Here is a 23,210-nt window from a genome sequence, read left to right as displayed (position 1 = left end):
CAGAATAAGTGATAACAGGTAGGAGAAGTTGGGGAAGATGCTGGATACCATACCAAAAAAACCTCAAAGCAGTGTGCAGCTTGTTTGGCAGCGTTAGGTTCTCTAGTGCACTTTGCAGCACACTTGCTGTGAACTAAGAGCCAGAGACCTTTTGTTCACTGTTTTAGAAAATTTTAGGCCCAGAACTCTGGACAAAGCAGTATTTAGACAAAAAATGGTATATAGGCACTGCTCTGAAAGCCACAGCCTTCTAATGTTGAGGTTTTCAGACTCTGCATAGAGATGTCCTATACTCTCTACTATTTGAAGGATCAGAGGCTTAATAAACATGATACTTCAAATTGTGAATGATTTCCTCTAGCATTCTTTCAAATGCAGTGTCTTCTGCAGAATTTTTCTGGTATTTAGTAACAAAGTGGACAGATTTTCCTTAAGTAGGTTTGTTTAGTCTGTGTTGAACTTTTTTTTGTCCCCCTCTAGATTCAAAATCTTTACTGATTCATGCTGGTGATAAGTCTAAATCTGCCTTGGGACAGCTGCCTCTTTCTTAGCATGATATCAGTAGAAAGCCTGACACACAGCAGTTTGCTTTCTCAGCTAGAGAAGCATTGTTGATTGTCAATGCTTTGTAGATCCTTTGTGTCATAGAAATTGGTTGTGTATAGGGTAGTAGTGACATCCTTTGGTCAAATGCCCTGACTCTTTGTGGTGATACCCACATTCAGGAGGGTATCATAGTGAGTTCATACCTTGAGAATATAAAGACATATATTGCTGAACCTAGACCTTGATCAACTGGAAAGATTTCTTCTGCTTTCTATTGCTGTTTGTTTTTTGTTTGTTTTTTTTTTTTTTTGGTTGCTTGTTTGTGTCATGAAGAAATGAAAATGAAACAAAGGTACACAGGTTTAGGGTTGAGACAGATGTATTGGTTGTCAGAGAGGTATTTTTGCATGTCCTATCCTGTTTCCCCAGCCATGTTTTGTGGTTACAGTAGTGGCCAAAAATATGTCTGGAAAGAATCCAGCATGAGGGTAACACTCTTCTCCCAGGAGTATTCAATCTATATATTTTTTTTTAAGGCAAACATCTATTATATATTTCTATAATTTGAATCTTTAGGGGAATAATATGAAGGGAATCACTGCCCTCCTACATTTTTCTGCAGCATTTTCCTCTCTTTTGCTTAATTGCTGATTGTACATTGTTTTTAAAATAAAACAGTCCTATCTCCCTATGTGGACTTAGTGTCTGATTCATGGAGACAGGATTGTCTTGCATACTGGATATTATGAACATGTAATTTCTCATGTCAAATAATGTAGCATTTCATTATCATGCTGACAAAAATAAAGGCATCAGTAACTTTGGTTTTGTATAGTTTGGGTGTTTGGTTTTCGTTTTTTTTGTTTTGTTTTGTTTTGGGGTTTTTTTGAGTGTAAAAGTGTCTTACAAACATTATTACTAGTCTGAAGGACACAGATTCTCATATTTCCTTCCGTCCTTTCCTGCTTAACTAATTAAACACCCCTTGTACTAGTTTATGGCTGATGATGCTGTAATATATGTGTACAGACTCTTGGCCTCTTTACTCAGTCTGGGTAATTGATACCGTGCCTGAAGTCTGATTTGAGCCTTTTGGCCAAGAACTTTAGCATTGTGACTTCAAAATAAAACTACATGACTTGCACGTGTTAATCTGGTACTCTTTTTTCCTTATGGACCACCTGCCTCTTTTCAGTATGACCTTAATTCATCCCATTTTCCCCAAGGAAACTTGTTCCTTTTATCTTTGCTTTCCTCTTAGAGGGATTCCCTCTAGCTCTGCCATCAGCTGCATGACTGGGGTACTGTTTATCTTGACCTGATGTCGCAGCTGGAGGGGAGCAGATCAGCCACTGGTGTGATTGGAGCCAGTTTCTAAAGATTGCCTCACTGCTGCCATATGACACTGCACAGTTTGGCAAATACCCATTGCAATTTTTCTTGTCATGTGCGTAAGTAGGTGGCCTTGAATGAGGGGAAGTAGAAATGCACATTTCTGCATAGCTCTGTTATGAACTGGATAGATGCATTGTTCGTGCCATATTCATCCATCTGAAATCTTGTGGATGTTGAGATTGGAATTATGAAGACACTGTTTTTCCCTGAAGCTTTTAGTAAATAAAACTAATGCATCCAAAGGGATTTATTTTTATTTTTGTCTGTAAAACAGACAAAATGTGTTAAAGTCTGGCTTTCTCCTTTTACTCTATCTTCTCCTGCTGTACCTGGTAGAGACTATCACAGGTCTACTGCTGAATGGTTAGATGAGAGGGCGTGCCTGTACGTCATGCAATTCACTTTAGAATTTGGCTTTTTAGCTTGGTTTATCTTCATTATTAGCTTTTCAACTGAGATTTGGGACCTTTTTGTGTTATGATGGAAGTGCAGGCATGGATCTGTAATGAATCTCAATAGCATTGCCAAGTCTTTTTTCGCTATGCTGTCTTAGAGAACATTTACAGGGTGGCTGAAGATGAATATAAAAATATACTATTTTAAAGTAGGACTTTTTGTCTTAGTCTATTGTAGTAAATTTAGCCTTTCATAAAACTTGTCAAATTGAAATAAAATAGCTTTAATAATAAATAATGTGAGTATGTATTGCTTAAATGTTTTTGCTGAGGTTTTAAAAGTGCCACAGATCACTAAAATGAAGGAAACTTCTGGGTAAATAACTGGTTTCAGTTTACTGAAGAGGCAGATTAGCTTGCAACAGATTTTCTTCAGGCATAGAGGAAAAATTGTGTTTATTTCAGTATAGTTTATGTCAGGCTTTTTTTCAAGGAGAAACTGAAAAGGATTGTTTTCTTCTTAGAAAATGTAAAAAAAAAAGAAATTTGATGTTGAGATCAGCTATTTCTACTGATGCAGTAATTCAGCATCTAGAAAGTCACCTCGGGTCAGAAGCTAAAGGTAATTCTTCCTTTTATTAAAAACCAAATTGATTTACAATGAAAAACATGATTAATATGAATCCAAAACATCTAGTGTGTAATTTTATTAGTAACATTCTCTAAATCTTGTAAACCTTGGGTTTCTCTAAATGGAATTCTAGTTTCCTTTGAAAGCAACTTGATACCATTGTGAGTTTGTAAGATAATCCTAAAATGCAATCCTTTAAAATACTCCTTTTTTGGGGGAGGGGAGTTTATTATCCCCAACAGAGTTGGAGTTAGACAGAAGATTGGGGACTGTTGTCAGCCTTATTCTAGGCTGGGTCTTATAACTCTTCAGAGTACATTGCATACTTGGGGTTTTATGTATGCATATATTATGTGTCAGTGGGATATATATGGCAGTTTGGAGAACATTGTTCCAGAAGGAAGGACCACTTAACCATTCTTTTTTTTTGAATGCAGACTAGAAATGGACAGAAATGTTTTACAGCAAGATACAAATAGACTGGAAAGCATCAGATGAGCTACACTCAGGGGTGATGGAATCGTATCACAGACTGGAAGCCAGTAATGTTAAATTTTTCCTTCTTATTTATGAAGAATGCTATTTTTCCCTTCAGTATTAAGAAGGTGTCTCCAGCTCTGTTCCATGGGGGAAATTCCATGGTGCAGCTGAGCTGAGCTAACATCTTTCTGTTTTTGAAAAGTTTTCATGCACCTCAGTCTTGTGCCTGTACCTTAGCTGCAGTTCCAGCACTCATCTCACCCATCAGCAATTTAATCCAAATCTCTAAAGCCACAGAGTATTTATCACTTTCTTAACACACTACAAAATAAATATTAAAAAACTGAGTCTGCCCAAGGAGATGTCAAATGGGTACCTGGCAGTGAAAACAGGGGTGAGGGCCAAGTGGATCTAGGAAGGGAAATTGGAGTGGGTCACTGAGGGTGCAGAGATTAAGAAGTCTTTCTGTGGCATAGGCTTCTTTGAACAGTTTCCTATCTTGCAGGCCTCTGGGAAGGAATTGCTCGTATCTATCTGACAGAGTTGCTAAAAAGACTCTATAGTGTGTGCATTCAAGGCATCGTAGGGTGCGAGAGATTTAACAGAAGCGATCCTACCTTACTGTATGCACAGTGTACTACTACTTTGGCCATAAAACTTTATTTCTCAAGAGGCAAGATGTCATAAAGCTGTTGGATTGCCAGTGGTAATTGTGACTCTGCCAGTCACGTACTGGCTCTTGTGTTGAAGATGGATGAAGCTCTCTTAGTAATTTTGTGGTAAGAGCAAGGCTCTCTGAGTCATTGAAGGTTGCTATGAGAAACCCAGTAGTGTTTCCATAGGGCATAGCAATGTAATTATAGAAGCTTCATTTGAAAATTGGTGAGGTGTCAGTTATTTGTAGCTTTGTTTCAGAGCAAGAGAAAGAACACATGTTGAACAGAGCAGATGACCTGTGTGTATCCTGATTTTTCTCTGCCATCTGCACGTGGCCCTCCAGGAGATAAGCTTGGGTTTGCTTTTAGTTTGCTGGAGCTCTTGCCGATCTGGGTAGTGTTCTGAGAAGCTGCAATAAAGGACATTCCCAATCAACCCAGAGCAGTTGCTTTGTAGTTTGACTTTTTTGGCTTTCTCTTGCAAGGAAAGCAACAGATCCAAGAATCACAGAACACATTGCATGAGGTAATGTTATTAAACAGTAAATGCCTTGCTATGCTCTGCTTAAAATTTTTGATAAAACGTTGAAGCATTGAGAGAGAATAATCCTGCAACATCTGTAAGGCTCTACATAAGAAACACTGTTTAACTGTAGAACATCCCAGCATATGTGCTCCCCATCCCAGTGGGGGACTGACTGCCTGGCAGAAGATAGTCTGTAATCAGATCCCTGCAGCTCTGCATTGCTCTAGTGTGTCTCTGTAGAATCTAGCAGTGTCTTGCTTCATTTTATGGTTCATATTGGTTTCTGTGAGATTGATTTCTTCATCTGAAATGAAAATTGGGAAACATGCAAGTGCAAAATAAAGCTTGTGAGTTAGATGTATAAAAACCTATGTTACTGGTTTCAGTCAACTGAAAAATCAATTTAACTGTTTGGGTTTTTTTTATGTGAGCTCTAGCTTCTCAAGCTTTAATCAAAATAGCATAACTTTCCAGCCTTTTTTGCTGACATTGGTTTCAAGACTTCAGAAAGTATTTAACTACAATTAGCATCTGAAGCAAAATTGTAAGGATTGGAAATTATATTATTTTATTGACATTTTGCTGTTATGGAGGGGAAACATCCATGGAACTTGTTAATACTGCCTCCTACCTACTTATCCAATAGAAATAAAAAATTATATGCAAGATAATGAAACTATGAAGATAGGCTTTGCAGATAATTTATAGCTGTCTTTGAATATTGAGGGTAGAATATCTCAGTCTACATGGATGGGAACAAGAAAGAAGCGTTAGAGATTTCTTAAATCTAGTGCTATGCTTTGATCATTCCTGAGAACGGGGAGGAAATTTTGGGTTTGTTTGCAGGCCCCTTAAATGTCACATTTGTGTGGGATTTTTTGCAGCTAAGTTGCTTAAGGATTTTGTGTACAGTAGGGATTTGACAGGAAAGAATGGAATATTTGTTTTATGGGTTATCCCTCAGTAAAATGTTGTTTATTCCAGTTCTTAGTGATAGATTCTGGTAGGATTACTGTGGTATTGACACTGTAGGGAATAAAAATAAAACTGACATATTGCATATCTCTCAGGTCCATTAATTTGTAAGATTATTTGTTCCTATATGATAATTGTCTCTAGGGGTTTGCTTTTTGCAAGCTTACTGTGGAACATTTATCCACTCACTTCTATGTTAGGGTTATTTAACATTCTTGGAATAGTGTATGCTATCTCCTTGCACTGTCTTATGGCTTTGTGGCTTTATTAATACACTGAATTACTCATGCTAGGAATGTAATTGAATGTAATTGTTATTTTTTTTTTCCTCATAGATACTCCTAGCAACCTTTCCACATTCTGTTTTGACCAGTGGCACAAGCATTACACATCCCTTTTACAAGAGAAATATGTTACAATGTAGATGTAAGGAGAAATAACAGCAGCAGTAAAACAACTCTGCTGTGAAGGTGTATAGGTATAAACAAGGCAGTATATTTACATGTAATGTAAATCTTGTTTTATGTCTTTTTAGAAAAGAAATAGACTGATTTCAGGCAAACATAGAATCTGTGGATTATATATTAAGTATACCAGATTTTTTTGTTTGGGTTTTTTTTTAATGTCTTGCACCATTTTAATCAAGCAGCCAAGTAGTGAGTTGTTAAGTTGACAATCCAATGAAATCCATATCTGTCAGGTATTATTTGAGGTTTTAGAGTTACTGAGTAACTAGATTTTCCCATATTTAATTTAGATTTAATTCTTTTAATAGCTAGGAATTGAATTTTTGTATTCTGATACTGTGATTTCTGTATGTTCATCATCTTTGTTTCATGCTGTCATTCAGTAGAAGAGTAAGTGAAAAGTAATATATAATTTTAGCTATTGGGATAGAATTTTTTTACAATATCATTAAGTTACCTAATTTCAGAAGCATTGTAGGAAAATACTTTATGAAATAATGCATTTTAACCTTTATCTCTAATGTTTGTCATGTGCATCCATCGGCTACAGGTCAAATGTAATGTCAGTTTCAAGCAGATGTTGAATTCATTGTAAGAGGTAGCAACAAAGCATGTAGTTTCCTCATAGTAACCTGTTATTATGTGGTCTGTGAATAATACACAGTTAATGGAGAATGTATTAAGGTGTCAATGCAGCATTAGACATTGAAGTACTGTACGGTCTTACATTCCTTGAATCTAAGAAGGAACTGGAATATTTTGATCCTCTTAAGCTGTTGAATTGAAATCCTGAAAAAGATGTTTTCATGTAATTTGTTTTAATAGACTTTGTAAGCTCAAGGGGATGACTGACACTACAAGATTATGATGTTACCTTGCCAAGCTGCTTACCAGAAAAAGCAACAGAATTTTCCTTACACAATTAGCAAGCAGGCTTTTTTAATGCAGATGTTGAACCTTCAGTACAGTTGTTGAGTTTTACAGAGGGCATGATCAGAATATGTTGTTTCTTTTCGGTGATTGGTCTGCTTTTTCACCTCTTCACAAAACTCTTAACACAGTAAATATTGGGCTTTCATACAGCTCTGGAGGTACTTTGTGAAGTACTTAAAAAAAAATTGTACTGAAATTGGCTTGTCTAAATGTATCGTACGTAGTCTTAGGCATAGAAAGAAAAAAGTAACTATGTAAGATAGCTATAAAATTTTACATCAAAATTATGTTATGAAATGACCTCAGATTACTTTTGTCTAGAGAAGGCAAAGTGTACTTGAGCCAAGTGTGATTGCAGGACTCTGACCTATATTTGTCAGATTTAGCAGAAGCTGTCTGCTAAGTAGCACGTAATCTACTAAATGCAATCATATTACTTTCCCAAATCCAAGTTTCCACAATGAAGTACAAAATGTATGAAGCTGATATTCTTCAACCAAATCCATCTTTCCTCTGGCTATTTTGGAAAGTTTACTATCTTCCTCTGAAGATCCTTGTGTTCCTTAGGAAAGGCAGTAAGGTGAAACTTGGCAATGGAAAAGAAGAAAATCCAAAGGAAAAAAAATCCCACACCAGCATTCTTTCTCTTGTTTAGTCATGCATAACTTCAGCTTTAATCGTATGTGAATGCATTAACTGTGTGTGAGTGTTTATCTAAAAGATGCAGATTTTACTGTGGTGATGAATCTTCCCTTTTGATTCTCATGCTTTGTAGATTCTGAATTTGAGCTTTACAAAATAAACCGCTCTTGGGTATAGGTTAAGTAAAGTTGCGTGTAAAGAGGCATTAGGAGTTTTCTGTTGAGGAAGAAAAATAATTGAGTCCAAGTAGTTTGACAATTACTTCATTGATAGAACTTCATGGGGATAAAAACAGAATAAAATCAATTATAGCACTAGTGGCCAAGTAAGGAGAATATTAATTTTCTTCAAAATACCCACACTAATTTACAACATTGCTTGACTTTCTTGATGAAATATGAATACTTGTTCAGTGGAAGAGCATTTTCATAATTTTGTGGAGATTAGAGGCAAACACTATCTAATAGTTGTACAGAGGGCATTGAATGAAATATTCAGAATTCCTATTTAAAATAACTCATGTTACTCCTTGAATATACTTTTCTAGAGTTTTTGCAACCATTTTTCTGTTCATTCATTTTCATCTGTGATCATTTTAGCACATTTATTTTTCATGTTTAATAAAATAGAAGACATAGTCATTGATAGCCATCCTCCCACTGAATACCTCTGTAAATGGCAATTTGTAACTCTTACGGACTTCTTAATAGAAAGGTTTTAGTGTCCCAGTCATGCATTAGGAAAATTTTGTATTTTAGCATATCTACCTAGATATTTCATATGTCTAGCAGGAGCTAGGCCAGTATGAAGAAAGAATTGTCAAGACATCTTCATGAGAGTACATAAAGTAAAACTACTTGGACACAAGACTGCTCTGTGAATTTACCTAGGTGTAGATCTACCTTCCTGCCTTCAGCTCACCCACCAGAACATGACTGTGCCTGGTGGACACCACCTGTGTCTTGCTGACCTCCTTGCTTCTGTCTGGGCAGGTGAGCAGTCAACACCTGGCATATTAATACAGAGCAGATCAAAAACATCATTCACCTAGCAGAGCACATGTGTATGCAGCTGATCTCGTGTCCTCTGAGTCTTGGTAGTGCAACAACTTTCAGAAGTCTTTGCTTTGCTCTAAGCATTTATTATAAAGCTCCTGACTTTTACAAGGGATTCTTCAGTGATTCTTGATTATCAAGGTTGCCTCTAAAGTAACCACTCCTTGAGTTAGTCTGTTTCCATTATATTATATGCTTCCTTTTAACCCAGAGATCTTGACACCACCTTCCAGAACCATGAGGAAAAAACATGGAACTTGGAGCAAAAAAGGACAGGTAGAGGGAGGAGACAAAGCTGTTCTTAAGCTTTGCATCTCTCTGTTACAAGGGCAGAGTATCCCTGCTCTGCATCTGGACCTCTAAGCAGTGGTTGTGAGGTCAGTGCAGGTCCTCAAACAGAGACTGAAATCCTGAGTTACAGCATATTTAAGGAACAGCCAAGATTGGAGTTAAGTTCTACATCCCAAAGCCAAAGACCGAGAAACCCAAGTTGTTTGAAAAATGCAACTCCTGTCTTTTTGTATTTTTAAATACACACACACCTTGCAGTCCATCTCACACCTATGATGCAGCTTGCAGGCATCACCAGGAGCTCCCTCTCTGCTGCAACACTGCACTTGCACTGCTTCTCAGCAATTATCAGGTTTCTGACTTAAATGTGTCTTGCCGTCCAAAAGAAATAATTCTTGTTTATGAAGCTCTTCTGAATTTTAAAAACCAGTGATATCTGTTGTTCCCTCCCTTCATCTCCCCTTCCTTTATTTTTTTTTAATGTTATTGTTTGTCTCTAGTGTGGTGGTGCATGTGTCACATATAAAGGTGTATTGGGATTTTTGAGGAGAATATTGAAAGTTCAGTATATGTTCATAAGAAAGTATTAAAGAGCCTGTGGGCAGATATTGGAGATAATTAGGAACTAGCTGGAACTGCTGCAGACTCAAGGGATGTTTGCAGGCTGCAGAATGTTCCTACGGGAAAGAAATTGCTCTGTAATTACAGGCAAGGTCAGCGCAGTCAGTTCAACGGAAAAGAGATGGTGGGAGCTGGGGCTCCCTGCCATGAAGGTCTTTGAATGTTATTAGTGAGACACAGTTTTTGCCACTTTTTGAGGAAGTGCCTCAAAAAGTGAAGTATACATTGTCTAGGGGTTCTCTGTGCTGTGGGGATTGCAGCCTTTTCTTGAGAAAGAAGATTGACCCTTACAAGTGTAAGGAATTTCTTGGTCACACTTCACATTTCTTTGACTCTCTAAAGTGTTTGGATGTGTTTTTCAGTGGTGTGAATCTCCCAGCTCTTTAAAAGGCTAGTATCTGTTATTTGTGCGTTTTTATTTTCTGAAACGGGATTTTCAACACCTGTCTGGAGAATTTCAGCTCACTTCTGTTTATTTGAAAATGAGGCATATTTTCATGGCTGATGGGTAGCTTTGGCTGCAAGACATCCAAGCCATCTTAAATTAATCCTCAAGAGGAAAAACTTTGCTTCCCTTTTTTCTAAGGACAAACCACAGAGTTCATAAATATTCTGTGCCCTAACTTTGTTATCAATAGCCTTCAGGTGGCAATACTAGTTGTGGGTACTCCTCCCTCCTGTTTCTCACTTGTTTTGTACCTTTTCCAGTTTGCCAGTGCAGCTGAATGTGGGACAGCATTGGGACTGTGTCAGGAATTGATTGTACTTAAAAGAGCAAAAACTTTGGGCACAGCTCAGACTGAAATTTATTGCCACAATCCCCAACCCCTTTGTGCACGGTGAGTTCAGGAAGGGAAGCTCTCTTAAAATCAGTTGCTGTTTTTGGAGAGTAAGTTTTCAGCAAGATCAGCTTTTTGAACTGCACGATTGAAAGAGGGAGGGATGGCACTTTGTGTTAGGAGAGGCTGGAGGGATATGGTTTGTCACAAGGGAAGTTGAGAGTGTGGCTGAATCTAGTAAACCATATATATATATTGTTCAAATTGTGAATCTTAAGTTCTAAAATATTTTATTGGATCTTTTCTCAGATATTCAGACTGTAGCACTTTGAATGGTCATTCTGGCTTAAGTGAGTGGCATAGTGTGTCATGCTAGGGGGTGAGAAAGAAGTGATTAGAGTGGTGGGAGCAGTGACTTCAGCTGAATGCTTTGTGTTGTGAAGTCTAACTTTCAATTATTTTTCTGGTTTGCTTCTCTACCATAAAAGCATAACATATCTAGCATTGTTTGACTCAGAAATTTCCCATGAGCACGTTTGACCAGTTAAAGGGATGTGCATCAGTTCTTTCACAAATAGATATATTATTTAGTCAACAAAAGTATGTAGTTGTTAAAGAAAATGTTTCAAAACTAAACGACAAAATGTGGATATTTTCTCTTGCATGTTTTGCTAGCTTCAGATATCTCAAATACTCTTAGATTTGAGACTGAGTTGGTTCTGTAGTACTTCTATCTTTTCTATCTTCTTTTCCCTGTGAACAGCATGACTGTTTATTTCACTTCCTGCACACATAGGATTCAAAACAACCTGCTGTATTTCATGTCTGCAGGCCTCTGCCTTTTGGAGAACATGTATAAACTTGGCAACCAAGAATCAGTATCTTCTAATAGTTTGCTTAAAAACCCTAGGTGTTTTTCTTGAAAAATATTTTCCTGAAGGCACTTTAAAATTTGTTCCTTAAGTATTATCTCTAACTTTTAAAAAATATAATTGGTCTAAAAATAATACAGATATTTTTTCTTATTTTCATATAAGAGCTATAATGAAAAAGGTCTTGCACTTTAAAAAATGTATGCAACATAGATATATTGCCTTCTCTACTCATTCATGAGGCTCATTCAGCTACTACTATTTTTTATTTTCACTTCTCTGAGAGTGTAATTTGGGGAGGAGATGGTAATAAGTTTGTCAGAGTATTGCATTGAAATAAATTTTGTCAATATTCACAACTAATGTCTGCTGAACAGCCTCTTACACAAGTTTCACTTCCCTCAATATGCCAAGTAGTAAATTTTGGTCAGTTTTTGGTGTCACATCACAGTGCCTGGCATCACACCTCTGCTGCAAGTCTGTTTTGGGGCAGCTGTGCTGGAGCTGCAGATCTTTCTGCATCTCTGATTAATATGACTGACTGTCCTGCCCAGGCTGTCTCCGAGTAGAGGAAGAGCTTCTAGACTTACACAAGGATGAATACTGTGAAAAAAAAAAAAAAAGAACAACCACAACAAAAATCAAGCATCTTCTAACTTCCTTTTCATCTCTACTCTTCCTTCTTTTTTCTTGGGGTAGAGAGCATTTTTATAACCACTAGTTAGCTTAATGGCATTTATTTAGAATCACGTCCTCCAAATTAATTTTGCATTGCTCTGTAATAGGCAAGGAAAGTGTTAACCTCAGTGACTTATGCCACAATGGAAGGTGAATAAAGTAAAAATAGAAGATGTGAATGAAAGCAGAGGAAAACCAGTACCTATTCAGGTAAAAATTACATTTTTCCCTATGGAATTGGCCAATTTTTAATGGAAAAAAGACTTTTACCTCCAAATCGGTTAATTTTTTTCTTCAGGCTTTGTAGGAATGTAGTCAGCTTTGTTAATTAATTTTCTTTCCCTTTTTTAATAGGATTGTTTAATAATTTTTGTTTATTTATAGGTTGGACTAAATAAACAACAAATTATATAATCTTACCAGCTTCTATCTCTGTAGTATTTAGCCTGTAATACAGTAACTCTGTTACTGGATGTTCCAATTTTGAACTGTTGTGTTCAGCAGTAGTGCTGGAGGTTGCTCCCACAGTCCCCATTTGATAGCTGGTGGGATCATCTGCCATCAGCTTGTGCCAAACTAGTTGTGGCTGACACTTCTAAAATACCTTGCTGTCTTTGTGGACACTCATGCACATTTTTTCCTTCTTAGACTGTAAAGGGAGGGAAAACTACAGTTTCCTTTGACCTTATGCAGGTTTGGCAGGTAAGAAATCCGGTTAGGCTGAAAAATCCTGAATTCTTTTCAAAGACTCTTTATCTTCTATTTCTTTCCTTAAGGTTTCTGGGCAGACAGAATCTTCCAAAAGCAGGCTGTGAGTCTCTATTTGTTTTGGTTTCTTGGAGATAATAATTCAGGAATAGTTGTGTACTCACTTCAGTTTTCCTTCTTTGCTTTCCTTCCCTTCCCAGTCCCCTTTTATCCTCACCTTCAGATTCTCTGCTCTGGAGCCTTGAAGAGTAGGGGTTTGAATAAACATGAAATACTGGAGAGCTTGCTGCAGTATTGGTACATTTGGCTGTGTGTGGCTTCTTTCTGTCAACAAGAGAGACACCTCAATGAAAGATGCATGAGAACAAACAAATATTTTTCTGGTTGTCCAACTGTGGCTTAACACACTTTATATAAGTTAATAGAAACAGAAGATAAAAAATGATGAGTTAAATATTGACACTACAATAGGAGAGCTACTGTTTATAAGCTCGTTTTTTCTAAATTAGTATCTAAGTTTTCTATCATGCAGCAACATAACTTGCTGCTGGGTTTTGCATTTGAGAAGAGCTGTGCTTTCAAAACAAAATGAAATAAAATAGTTGTGAATCCTGCTTTCCTGTGTCACAGGTCTAGTATGTTAAGTGTTTTACATCACTGGACTTAGACTCAACAGTATTAGAGGATGAGTTCAAGTAGCATCTCCTTTGTTAAAGGGAAAATGCAGAGAAAAAATATTTTCAACTATCTTTTAAATGAGAGTGAAACTAGGCAATTTGTTGACATTTATTGTTCTAGTAGTGTTAGAAATAATTTACCAGCAAAATCAGATTGCAGTGTAGTTTTGTGATTAGTCCTTACACTGCTGTGGAAGGAAAGGTGCATAAAGTTTGATTATAAAAAATCTTCAGTTAAAAATGTAATTTGAATGAGTTCCATCTGGAAGACCAAGTTCTCTTTATGTGGTGAGCCCAAACTGACTTTGGACTGGTGGTAGGATTGTGCAAGTAACATCCAGCTCTTCTATCATGCTTTTTATCCTCTGCTATTACACACTTCACAACAGAGGTGGAAGCCATTACCCTGGTGTTCCCTGGTGGGGAAAAACAAGACGAAAAGCTTGATTTCAGCATATGAAAATGAGCAGAACTGTGAGACTGCTATAATGGTGACAGAAGGGGAGTGTCTAAATCACTGATTTTCTAGAGGAAAGACTAGCACTTGAATCTTCTAGTTGGGTTATTTCTTAGGAAGTACAGAGTGGATGGAAATGGAGAAGGGAATGGAAAGAGTTAATATATAATATATATAATCTCAATTCAGCCTGAATTTCGAATGTTTCATACTACAGTCTTAAAAGTCCTTTTTTTTCTTGTCTCTGAATATAACGTAAAGGTAGTGTCGATCCTCAGTGATTTAAAGGTAAAATATTCTCATAGGTTGTATTGTATTGAGAAAGTACATGAATAATGCATTTGAGTAATGACTGATTTTATTACTTTTGTAGTTATTTTACATTTTTATCTCTCCCTGTCCAGCATTTCTAATGCAGTTTGGATGTTTTTAAGAGAAGCCTTAGGTCTGTCTAATCTTGAAAGTGATTGTAAATGGGACTAAGGTGAGAGAACGTTATTGACCAAGATGCAGATGAGTCCTTTTCTCAAACTTGGTAATCTTATCTGCAGTGAATAAGGGCAGAAATTGCATACAGATTTTATGCAAAGACACTGTATCTATAGTTATCTGTATTTTAAAATCCACTTGTAAACTCATGATTCTTGTACAGTTCGAACAATTCTATTTAGTGCTTACCTCACTCTGCTCTAATTGATTTTTCAGAGACTTTGTTTTCGTAGTAAACTTTTTTTAAAAATTTCTCTGTAGGTTTAGTAGAGGTTTGCATTGTAATTCTCATGTAGCTAATATAAAATGTCACCTCTTGAATGCCAGTGTCTGTTAGGAAGATTCCAGTGGGTATGGAAACAACAGCACTGATCCTTCAGAGGATCAAGTTTGCTTATGGGATAAATGCAGAAGTTTGTCTACAAACCATTGTACTTTGAAAGTTTTTCTGTGTTTTCCTATATATGAACTTTCTCTGGACTGTAATTGATAGGCATCAGAAATTTGGAAGGGTGACATTTCTCATATCATCATCCTGCCATGATGAAAAATAAATTAACAGCAGCTATTATTTTTAAAACTTCAGTGACTTGTAGTGCTGAAGAGGTCTGGCAGTGACTCACCGAATCTCACGGACAGTATTTCTGATAAGTCAGCCAACTGTGTAGTGTTTACATCTTTGTGCCTATAAATTTGTATTCTTATCTATTCTCTTTTTTTAAAACAAAATTAATTAATACATCTATAGTAGAATGAAATAAGTGGTTAATTACAGGAAACATGAGGTTAGTATAGTGCTTTATGTAATAATGACAAGACCATTTTTACAGCTCTGACTGTTGTGAATGCAGCTCTGAATTTATATGAGCTCTTTTTAGCAGTAACTGTGTAGATGCAATAACTGTACGTATGTGTGCACTTCGGATACAACTTCTGGAATATCCTGAATGGCCTTTTGCTTGGTCTCTTGTGCTTTATTTACACTCTTTTGTATAAAACTGACTTTGGGGAATTTTTCTCCTCTTTTTCAAATGGAGATTTAATCAGGATTTGAATAGTTTTTAAATTCAAGCTTTAATTTTGAGGTACCTTAGATCTCTTTAAAGCAGTAGTTTAAGCCCTGGAGGAATCTTCCTAGTCTCTTTGAGACTGTTAAGTTTAGTGCTGTGTTTTCATGGTTTGGAGCATCTTTTCTATGAGGAAAATCTGAGAGCTGAGACTTCACCCTGGAGCAGAAAAAGCATGAGGACCTTTTCGTTGTGTACGGTTGATGGGAGGGAATTAAATGAGAGAGACAGGCTCTTGACAGTGGTATCCAGTGACAGAACCAGAGGCAATGAGCACAAACTGAAACACAGATGGTTCCCTGTAAACATCAAGGAAACACTTTACTGTGAGGATGACTGAGCACTGGCACAAGTTGCCCAGAGAGTTCATAGGGTTTTCATCCTTGGAGATATTCAGAGGTTGCTTGGACACAGTCCTGGGTAACTGACTCCAGGTGGCCCTGCTTGGGCACTGTGATTGGACCAGATGAGGTCCACAAGTCCCTTCCAGGTCTGCCAGTTTGTGATTCTGTTTTTGTGCCTCAGGGTCTAACCCTGTGCCCGTTCTATCACTAGCATTTCCCTTCCCCATCTTCACTTCCAGGTTGTGAAATCTTTAAGATTTTGCCCCAGAGACTGTGACCAGGACAAAGCTCTTCCCCCTCCTCTTTCCCCCCCAAAGTATCCTTCCCAGATACATTTCATTAGCTATACATGTGCATTGTGAAAAGTTTTGGGAAGTTGGGAAGTGAAAAAGAAAATTTTGTCGTTCATCTTTGTGTGTATATCAAATACAAACATATCAAATGTGTATGTCTGAATAATGTTTTCATCTATATGTAATATATTTTATAGGAGTCCAGTATAAAATCCTTAACCATCATACTTTGATTAGTGTAACAGTACTACCAGTATCTTTGACTTGTTTTGTGACTTATTTTATTCACTTTTTTCTTTTTATGTGTGTGTGTGTTTTGCCTTGCAGAGTTGGAAGAATCCAGGGATTTCAAGTTTTGAGTAGCGGGCGTTTTACAAGATCACCTCACCTAAACTGAAAAGGCAGATGCAGCTCTGAGTACCAGATTGGTGTGTGCACTGCATGTACATGAAAACGCACATGTTTTTGTCATCGTGTAGACTTGCTCTGGCATTTTCCTGAGAGCTTTGCAATTGATGAAAATTAATTTGAGAACCAGATGGAGCACCTTCGCAGCACAGGAATCAGTAATCCATGGAAAGACACCTGCCAGTAATGTTCAACTTTCCACATGGTCTTCACGGGTGAAAAAAGTTTGCAAGAAGAGAAAGAAAAAACACCCTCTGTGCAGAAAAAGCCTAATAAATACCTCCACAATCTAAATCAATAGCTGTGAGGGAAATAGAAGAATCAAGAGGGCAGTGGAAACTGATTTAGTTCCAGCAAAGGAATAATGTACCGTCTTCAGCACGTTTTGCTTTGGGCTCAGTAGATTGTGAATGGACTAATAAATTGTGACCTTCTGCTGAGTAATGATGACTGGAAGTAAATAAGTTGAGAAACTATGGGACAAGTCTGGGCATTGAACTGAGCAAACCTCACCATCCTTCTTGAGTTAACCAGGTCATCAAACCTGCATATTCTTTCTCCCTCTCCTTTTTCCTCTTTTCACTTAGTGTGGTATAAATACTAGCTAATTGAGCTCATAAATGTTATTCAAATAAAACGATTGGAATACTTCATATGTTTCCTTCTTGTACAGCTGCAAATGTTGTGTCTGGAACTATGAATCTGTGCTGTAGACAAGCATCAAGAAGGAAAGATCCGATCAAACAAGCACGGAAAATACCTAGAGAAATAGTGAACCCAGGAAGTCAGATTTTTAATGCTGCTTCTCTTTCTTTTTTAGATGATTATATTTCTTCCTTCCTTGAATTTTAGAAGATTTTGAAAGAGTGCTTACTTGATGTGCTTTAATTCTGGCATTTGTTTTCATGGTAGAATGAAAAGTCTGTGATTCCTTGTAGCAGAAAAAAAGGGAAAAGTAAAGGAAAAACAGCTTGACATTTTAGTCTGTTTCACAGGAGAGAGAACTTCATGGTTCACCTGAGGCAAACTTATCTACTTTGAAAGCTAAAAGCTTTAGAGCATTTTTGATTCTGCTATAAATGAAGAGGGGTTCTTTTTCATTCGTGTGTGGCAGCAAAAAGTGGGAAAGCAGGCGAGATAGCGTGATAAACAGTTCAGGCTGTGTTGGGTCTCTGGTGGAAAAAAGTGCTGCGATGAAAATTGGATTGGCTTTGGATTGCAAAAACTTTTGAGTCCAACGAACGGTTCAGTACCAAGAGGGATTTCCCAACTGGCCTGGCACACCAGTGCCTGCACAAGTTCGGGTCTGTTGTTTCACACGGTTTGTGTGCCTTTTTTTCCCTTTATGCAATCTCTTTCAGCTTTAGCAGCAGAAATACATCAGATGGAAAAGATATGCCAGAGGGCAGCTTGGAAAAGAGGAATGTCATATATATACATGTATATGTATGTGCGTGTGTTTAAATTTCTGCAACTGAACTTTTGAAGAAAATCTGACTGGAGGAAATTTTAAAAGCCTTAAGTTACTTGAAACCTATACATTTGCAACTCTTTGTCTCTGGAATTGCATTACGCTAAACTGGAATCTCAGGCTGTATAAAGATTATATCAAGTTGAGCAAAAAGATGACTTAACTATTCCTTGAGAGCCTCTTATGAAGTAGCTGTTTCTCCAAAGGATAAGTGCACCCCCACTCTACAGACTCAAAACAAAAATGAACCTGAATTTTTTTTTTAAGTGTTACTTTTTCTTAGCCAACTGCCATCATCTTTTATAGAGGAATTTTTCACTATGCATTTGGTGGATATTTATAAACACTGACCCCATCCTCCTCCCTTTCAATGATCTATCCCAGGTCAGTCTTATCAATAAAAAAAAAAAATTGATTTAAATTTTGTGCACTAGACATATTACTTTCTTATGTCAAAAAATAAAAGATTTGAAAAGCATGTATGCAGCAGTGGAACATGGGCCTGTTCTTTGCAGCGATTCCAACATCCTCTGCCTCTCCTGGAAAGGCAGAGTCCCCAAAAGTGAGAAGGAGAAACCGGTGTGCAGGAGGCGGTACTATGAGGAAGGCTGGTTGGCAACAGGCAATGGCAGAGGAGTTGTAGGCGTCACTTTTACTTCCAGCCATTGCAGGAGGGACCGGAACACCCCTCAGAGAATCAACTTCAATTTGAGGGGCCACAACAGTGAGGTAAGCAAAATGTGTGTTACACTTTCAAGAAAATAATAGCTGTCTTTCTTTCTTCCTTTTTTGTTTTTTGGTGGTTTTTTTTTTGTTTGTTTGTTTGTTTTAGTATTTCTGCTTGGAATTTGACAGAGTTTTATGATGGATGCTCAAGACTAATCCCAATGTGATTTGGTTCAATTGGAGTTTTTCTGGTAAAATCAAGCATATAAGACTGATGGTGGGAGGTTCTCTGGAAATATGTCTGGGTTTGTTTGGCATACTTTCTCCTTCATTCCCCAGCGCCTGCCTCCTTCCAGGCAAATGCAATAAATGCATGTTAATGGAAGTTAGAAGTTGTGCTAGTTGACTGCTTTCACACAGTAGTAAAGTCTGACCTGGAAGACTAGTGGAAAGGCAGAGCAATGGGAGAACAGGTTGGTTGAAGTCTGCCAGATTTTCAGAAGCTGCAAACTGGAACAGCCTGTGACAGGAGATGGCTCGAAAAACTTTCCCTTTTGTTAGAAAAAAGGTCAAATGTGACTTTCAGAGAAATGTTGAGGTGCCTTGCAGTAAAATGCCATAACTTCAGTGTGCAAGGCATTGTCCTGTGTACATTGATACAAAATCTTTTCCATTTATGTTTTCTGAAAGTCATAAATCTGTTGGTATTAACTGATACTTTAGCTGTGCTTTATCACCTTCCTGGCATGCAACTGTTTCTCTGTATACTGCTTCATGGAAAGTGCAGGTGATGGATGCCCAGTAGCATACCAAGTGTCTAATACAACAGGGAGAGCCTAGTTTGTTTCTGATTTTTAGTTAGGATGTGTTTGGATGTGCTCTTTCAGAAGAATCTGTCCAAATTGACGATTTGCTGTTAGATTGGTGGGTGGAATGACATTTTAAATACTGAAATGAAACACAAAGATACTATGTGTTTTTTCTTGTCTCTTGTGCTATTTATTGGGTGGACTATGGGAATATATGTTGTCCTTTGAACACAAGCTGCACCCAAGTTTCAGAAGGGGGTAGTTTTGGTTCTTGTGTAACATTGTTAAAATCTTTTGAGGAAAAAAGGAAGCAGCCAATAAATACTTAGTATGAAATAATTGCTTTGTGTGTATGAAGGTGTGTGGGTGCATCATACAGACTTCTATATGTATAGATGAAAGACAGATTCATGTATATATTTGTATCAGGCTCATTCAAAAAAATTACAGCCACATTTTCCCAAAGGGAAGAATGATGTTTGAATCCAGCATTTTGGTTTGAATGACAGCTGGTTGTTGGTTTAATGTTCAACTACAAATTGTGTTTTATATTTTAAGTGTATGACACAACAATCAATCACTTTTCATTTCTCCATACTTTGTTATCTAAGTTTCCTGTGAACCTGGGAACTTGTTTTTTTTTTTTTCTTTTGTGTAATATGTGTTTTGGGAACAATATAGGTAGTGCTCTTTACAGGAATGGGAAGTCTTACTGCAGAACTTGGAAGTACGATATTAGGTTTCAGTATGTGCCCACTGAAGTGGAGAAGATGCTCATGTGCATGCTGCCCTTTGGGTTTGGCTAGTTTTGCTTTATGTACTCAGCTGGCCATTAGAGTCTCTTTCTGGGTCACTGCATCATTGCTGTGTGGATTTAACTGTGCTGTTTGCACATCCTTTCAGCTGACAGTGATTGGCATGAGAGAGAGACTCAAATGAAATGAAACTTTTCTGTTTGCATCTTTTTGTTGTTGTTGTTTGGATCAAGCTTGTCATTAATAAAGAGTTTGTTTTCTTGTAAGTAATGTTCCTGATAGCAGGAATTGTGTCAATGACCAGAGTAGAGACTGCCAGTTTACGTCTCTGTAAAACAAAATTGACATGGTGGGATGTGACTGAAGGAAGAGGGAAGTGGCTTTAGTGGAACTGGCTTTCTGTGATGAGTCTGTGGCTGCTATCAGATTTTCCTACTGTCATGGTTTTTTGACCATCATTGTAAATAAAAGTTCATTCTTATAGGATGATGTGTTATACAAAGCTCTTCACCAGTCTTACTGGATTTAATCTTTTTATAGGAGAATCCCACTGATTTAGATAGGAGTGTTAAAGACATATAGTTGAATGTACAGCGAGATTTTTTTCTTTAGAAAACACCTTTTCTTCTAAATCTATCTGCTGAAAGATTCTTGAAGGAAAATATTGAACAGCAGTGCTTATTGCTAATATTTGCATTAAAAAGAAGTGAATATTTTGTTTTCCTGTTCTCGTGTTAAAAAGCAAGTCAAAAGCATCTCTACTGTGTATCACCGTTCATAACGGAAAATGCAGATTTTGCAAACACATCCTGGTATGTGTGCCTGATTAAAGCCACGTTTGTTGCACGGAATGGGCCCTTAGATTGTGATTGGCTTAAAACTCAAAAGAGCCTGTTTGATTTGCTGACCAGTTCTAGAAGCATATTGTGTTATCTTGTTCCCAGAAATGGTGATTTATATGTATTTTATGGTTTATATAATGAATGATGTTTTATAACTATATTTTTGTATGGGATAAAACTAAGGTGCCAAGTGAAGTTTATTGCTTTTCAGTCGTACAGTGATACTTGAACATTAGTATGCATTCGATTATTAAGTATAAAATGCTGAAATGAACAGAATGGAAGGGTGACAATATAGAAGCTAAATACTTTCCATTTGGGATGTAGTTAACAATATGCTGTGGGCAGAGCACTGCATTGTATTTCAGTTTTAAAGTGAAAATCTAGAAGAAGAAATAATATGCCTGTGTTTCTGGCAAGAATGTGAGACTACTTTTAAGCGAGTCAGGGAGGTGAATACTTGTGATGTATTTTTGCAATCATTTAGTGACTGCTGAAGAGGTTCACTGAAATCTTTTAGGTATATTTTCTTGACTCTAATAACATGCCTGTAACCTATCAGAACAAACAAGAATGAGGAATCCCCAGGACTGAATTACTGACATGAATATTTCAGTGCTGGATTTGAATGACTCATCATGTTGAACAAAAATTGAGAATTAAAAGCATTGTAGTGTGAGCCACACTTGTGTTTCTACAATTACTTCATTTGGTTGTTAGAGTTTGCAACAACCCCTTTATTTTTTTTTTGTAGTTACTAAGGAGAATCACAGAATTAAAATAAGCATATTCCCATTTATTCTGTGGCAAGGGGTGAAAATAATGCATTTTGTGATATAAAATGTGTGACCAATAGGCTCTGAAGCATGCCAGGCTGAGCATTTTTTAATAGTGCCACAGAGATAGAAGCTTTCAGTATCTTATCCATATTGAGCTTTCTGGGGAGAGATTTTCAGGGGGCTCTATGAGAGATAATTACAAAAAAAAGCCCAAACTTAATTTAGAAGCCTTATAGAGATTTTCCTTCCAGTGAAATATTTGTAAGGTGTCTGCAAATCTAATTGGTTGGATGGTGCCATTGTAAATGTTTGTTCTAATGGTTTCTGTTGTGTCTAGCGTATTAAGATGATGCCAATTTTTATGGCACTTAATGTTTCTTAAATTACTAGTGCTTAAAAAAATGTTTTGCAGGTGTACATTTGCTTTTGACTGTGCTAACTAAAAAGACATCTTTGATATATTTAATAAGATTCAGTATGCTAATTGCTAGTCTGAAACATTAAAAAGTATTACAAGTATATGCAAATTAGATGCAGTGAATTAAGTAATAAGCTGAATACATTATTGAGCATATACATTTTACATTTTTTACTGTAATGATGAAGGAAATTATTTACATTTATCATACATATTTATTTACATTTCTGTTACATTGTACATATTTGAATGTACCAAGCACATGTTTACAGCTGCAAAAAAGCCACCCTGTTAATTTAGCACAAGTTTTAGTAGATAGGGATGTAAATATATCTCAGCTGGACTGTTAAATGAATTAGCTTTTCAAGGAACACAGTCCTTTAAAAATACTCAATATATTCAGTGTTGGTTTTCATACTACATTAGTTATTGAAGTCTGCACAGTTCTTGGTTTTGTTTTGGTTTAGAGCAGAAGTAGCTTAAAAAATGTTTTTTCCTGTTTTAAAAAGAAAGAAAGCTTTTCTTTATCCTGTCCCATTTTTTGAAGTTGTATGCATCTTGCAGAGCAGATTTTTTCCAGAAGTCTATTGCTTGTTTAGGAAATAAATTTGTTTTAAAAACAATTGTTCTTAAAAACCCAAACAAATAAGCCTTTTCAGTAGTTTTTATTGATTTGTAGTGTCACTGGCAAGAACACAGAAAAACAATACAGGAAAACTTTGTGTTTGTTTAAACTTTGTTTTAATGTAACTGGCATTTGAATGTTAAATGTGATTTTTATTATGATTCCTGGACAGAAAAATTGAATCAGCATGTGACTCTTTATAGTATGGATCCCTTGTATCAAATATTGCCTTCAGACACAGCTGGAACAATTGTTACTCGTGAATAATTAAAAAATCTTGAGGTAGAATGATGCCATGATGATGCCTTTTGGCTTTAGAAGCCTCAGTGGTACAAGACATACACTGTTGTAAACTGCGTGGTACTGCAGATCTCTTTTCTTTTCTGTCACTGCACGAAGAAGACAAGGCGTTTGTTGGCAGAAATACTGTCTCTTTGTTAAAGCAAGCTGGTGTAATTGG

General features: G+C 36.8%; 1 protein-coding gene across 3 annotated transcripts in view; it reads left to right on the top strand.

Annotated features, from left to right (window-relative positions):
* The window catches only part of TULP4 (TUB like protein 4), a 151,661-nt gene that overhangs the window by 11,513 nt on the left and 116,938 nt on the right, over nt 1-23,210 (top strand). For 2 of the 3 annotated variants that reach the window (XM_014892742.2, XM_088161675.1), the window contains exon 2: nt 16,305-18,585. In XM_014892742.2, the coding sequence (XP_014748228.2) occupies nt 18,334-18,585 (252 nt within the window). In that variant the 5' untranslated portion in view covers nt 16,305-18,333. Of the gene's footprint in view, nt 1-3,407; nt 3,510-16,304; nt 18,586-23,210 lie in introns of those variants that run through there. The other variant, XM_088161676.1, reaches the window with a different exon arrangement.

This window comes from Sturnus vulgaris, chromosome 3, assembly GCF_052056855.1.
Source record: "Sturnus vulgaris isolate bStuVul1 chromosome 3, bStuVul1.hap1, whole genome shotgun sequence".
NCBI classification, from domain to species: Eukaryota; Metazoa; Chordata; class Aves; order Passeriformes; family Sturnidae; genus Sturnus; species Sturnus vulgaris.
Note: the sequence above shows the minus strand (reverse complement) of the source record. Positions and strands in the feature narration are given on the sequence as shown.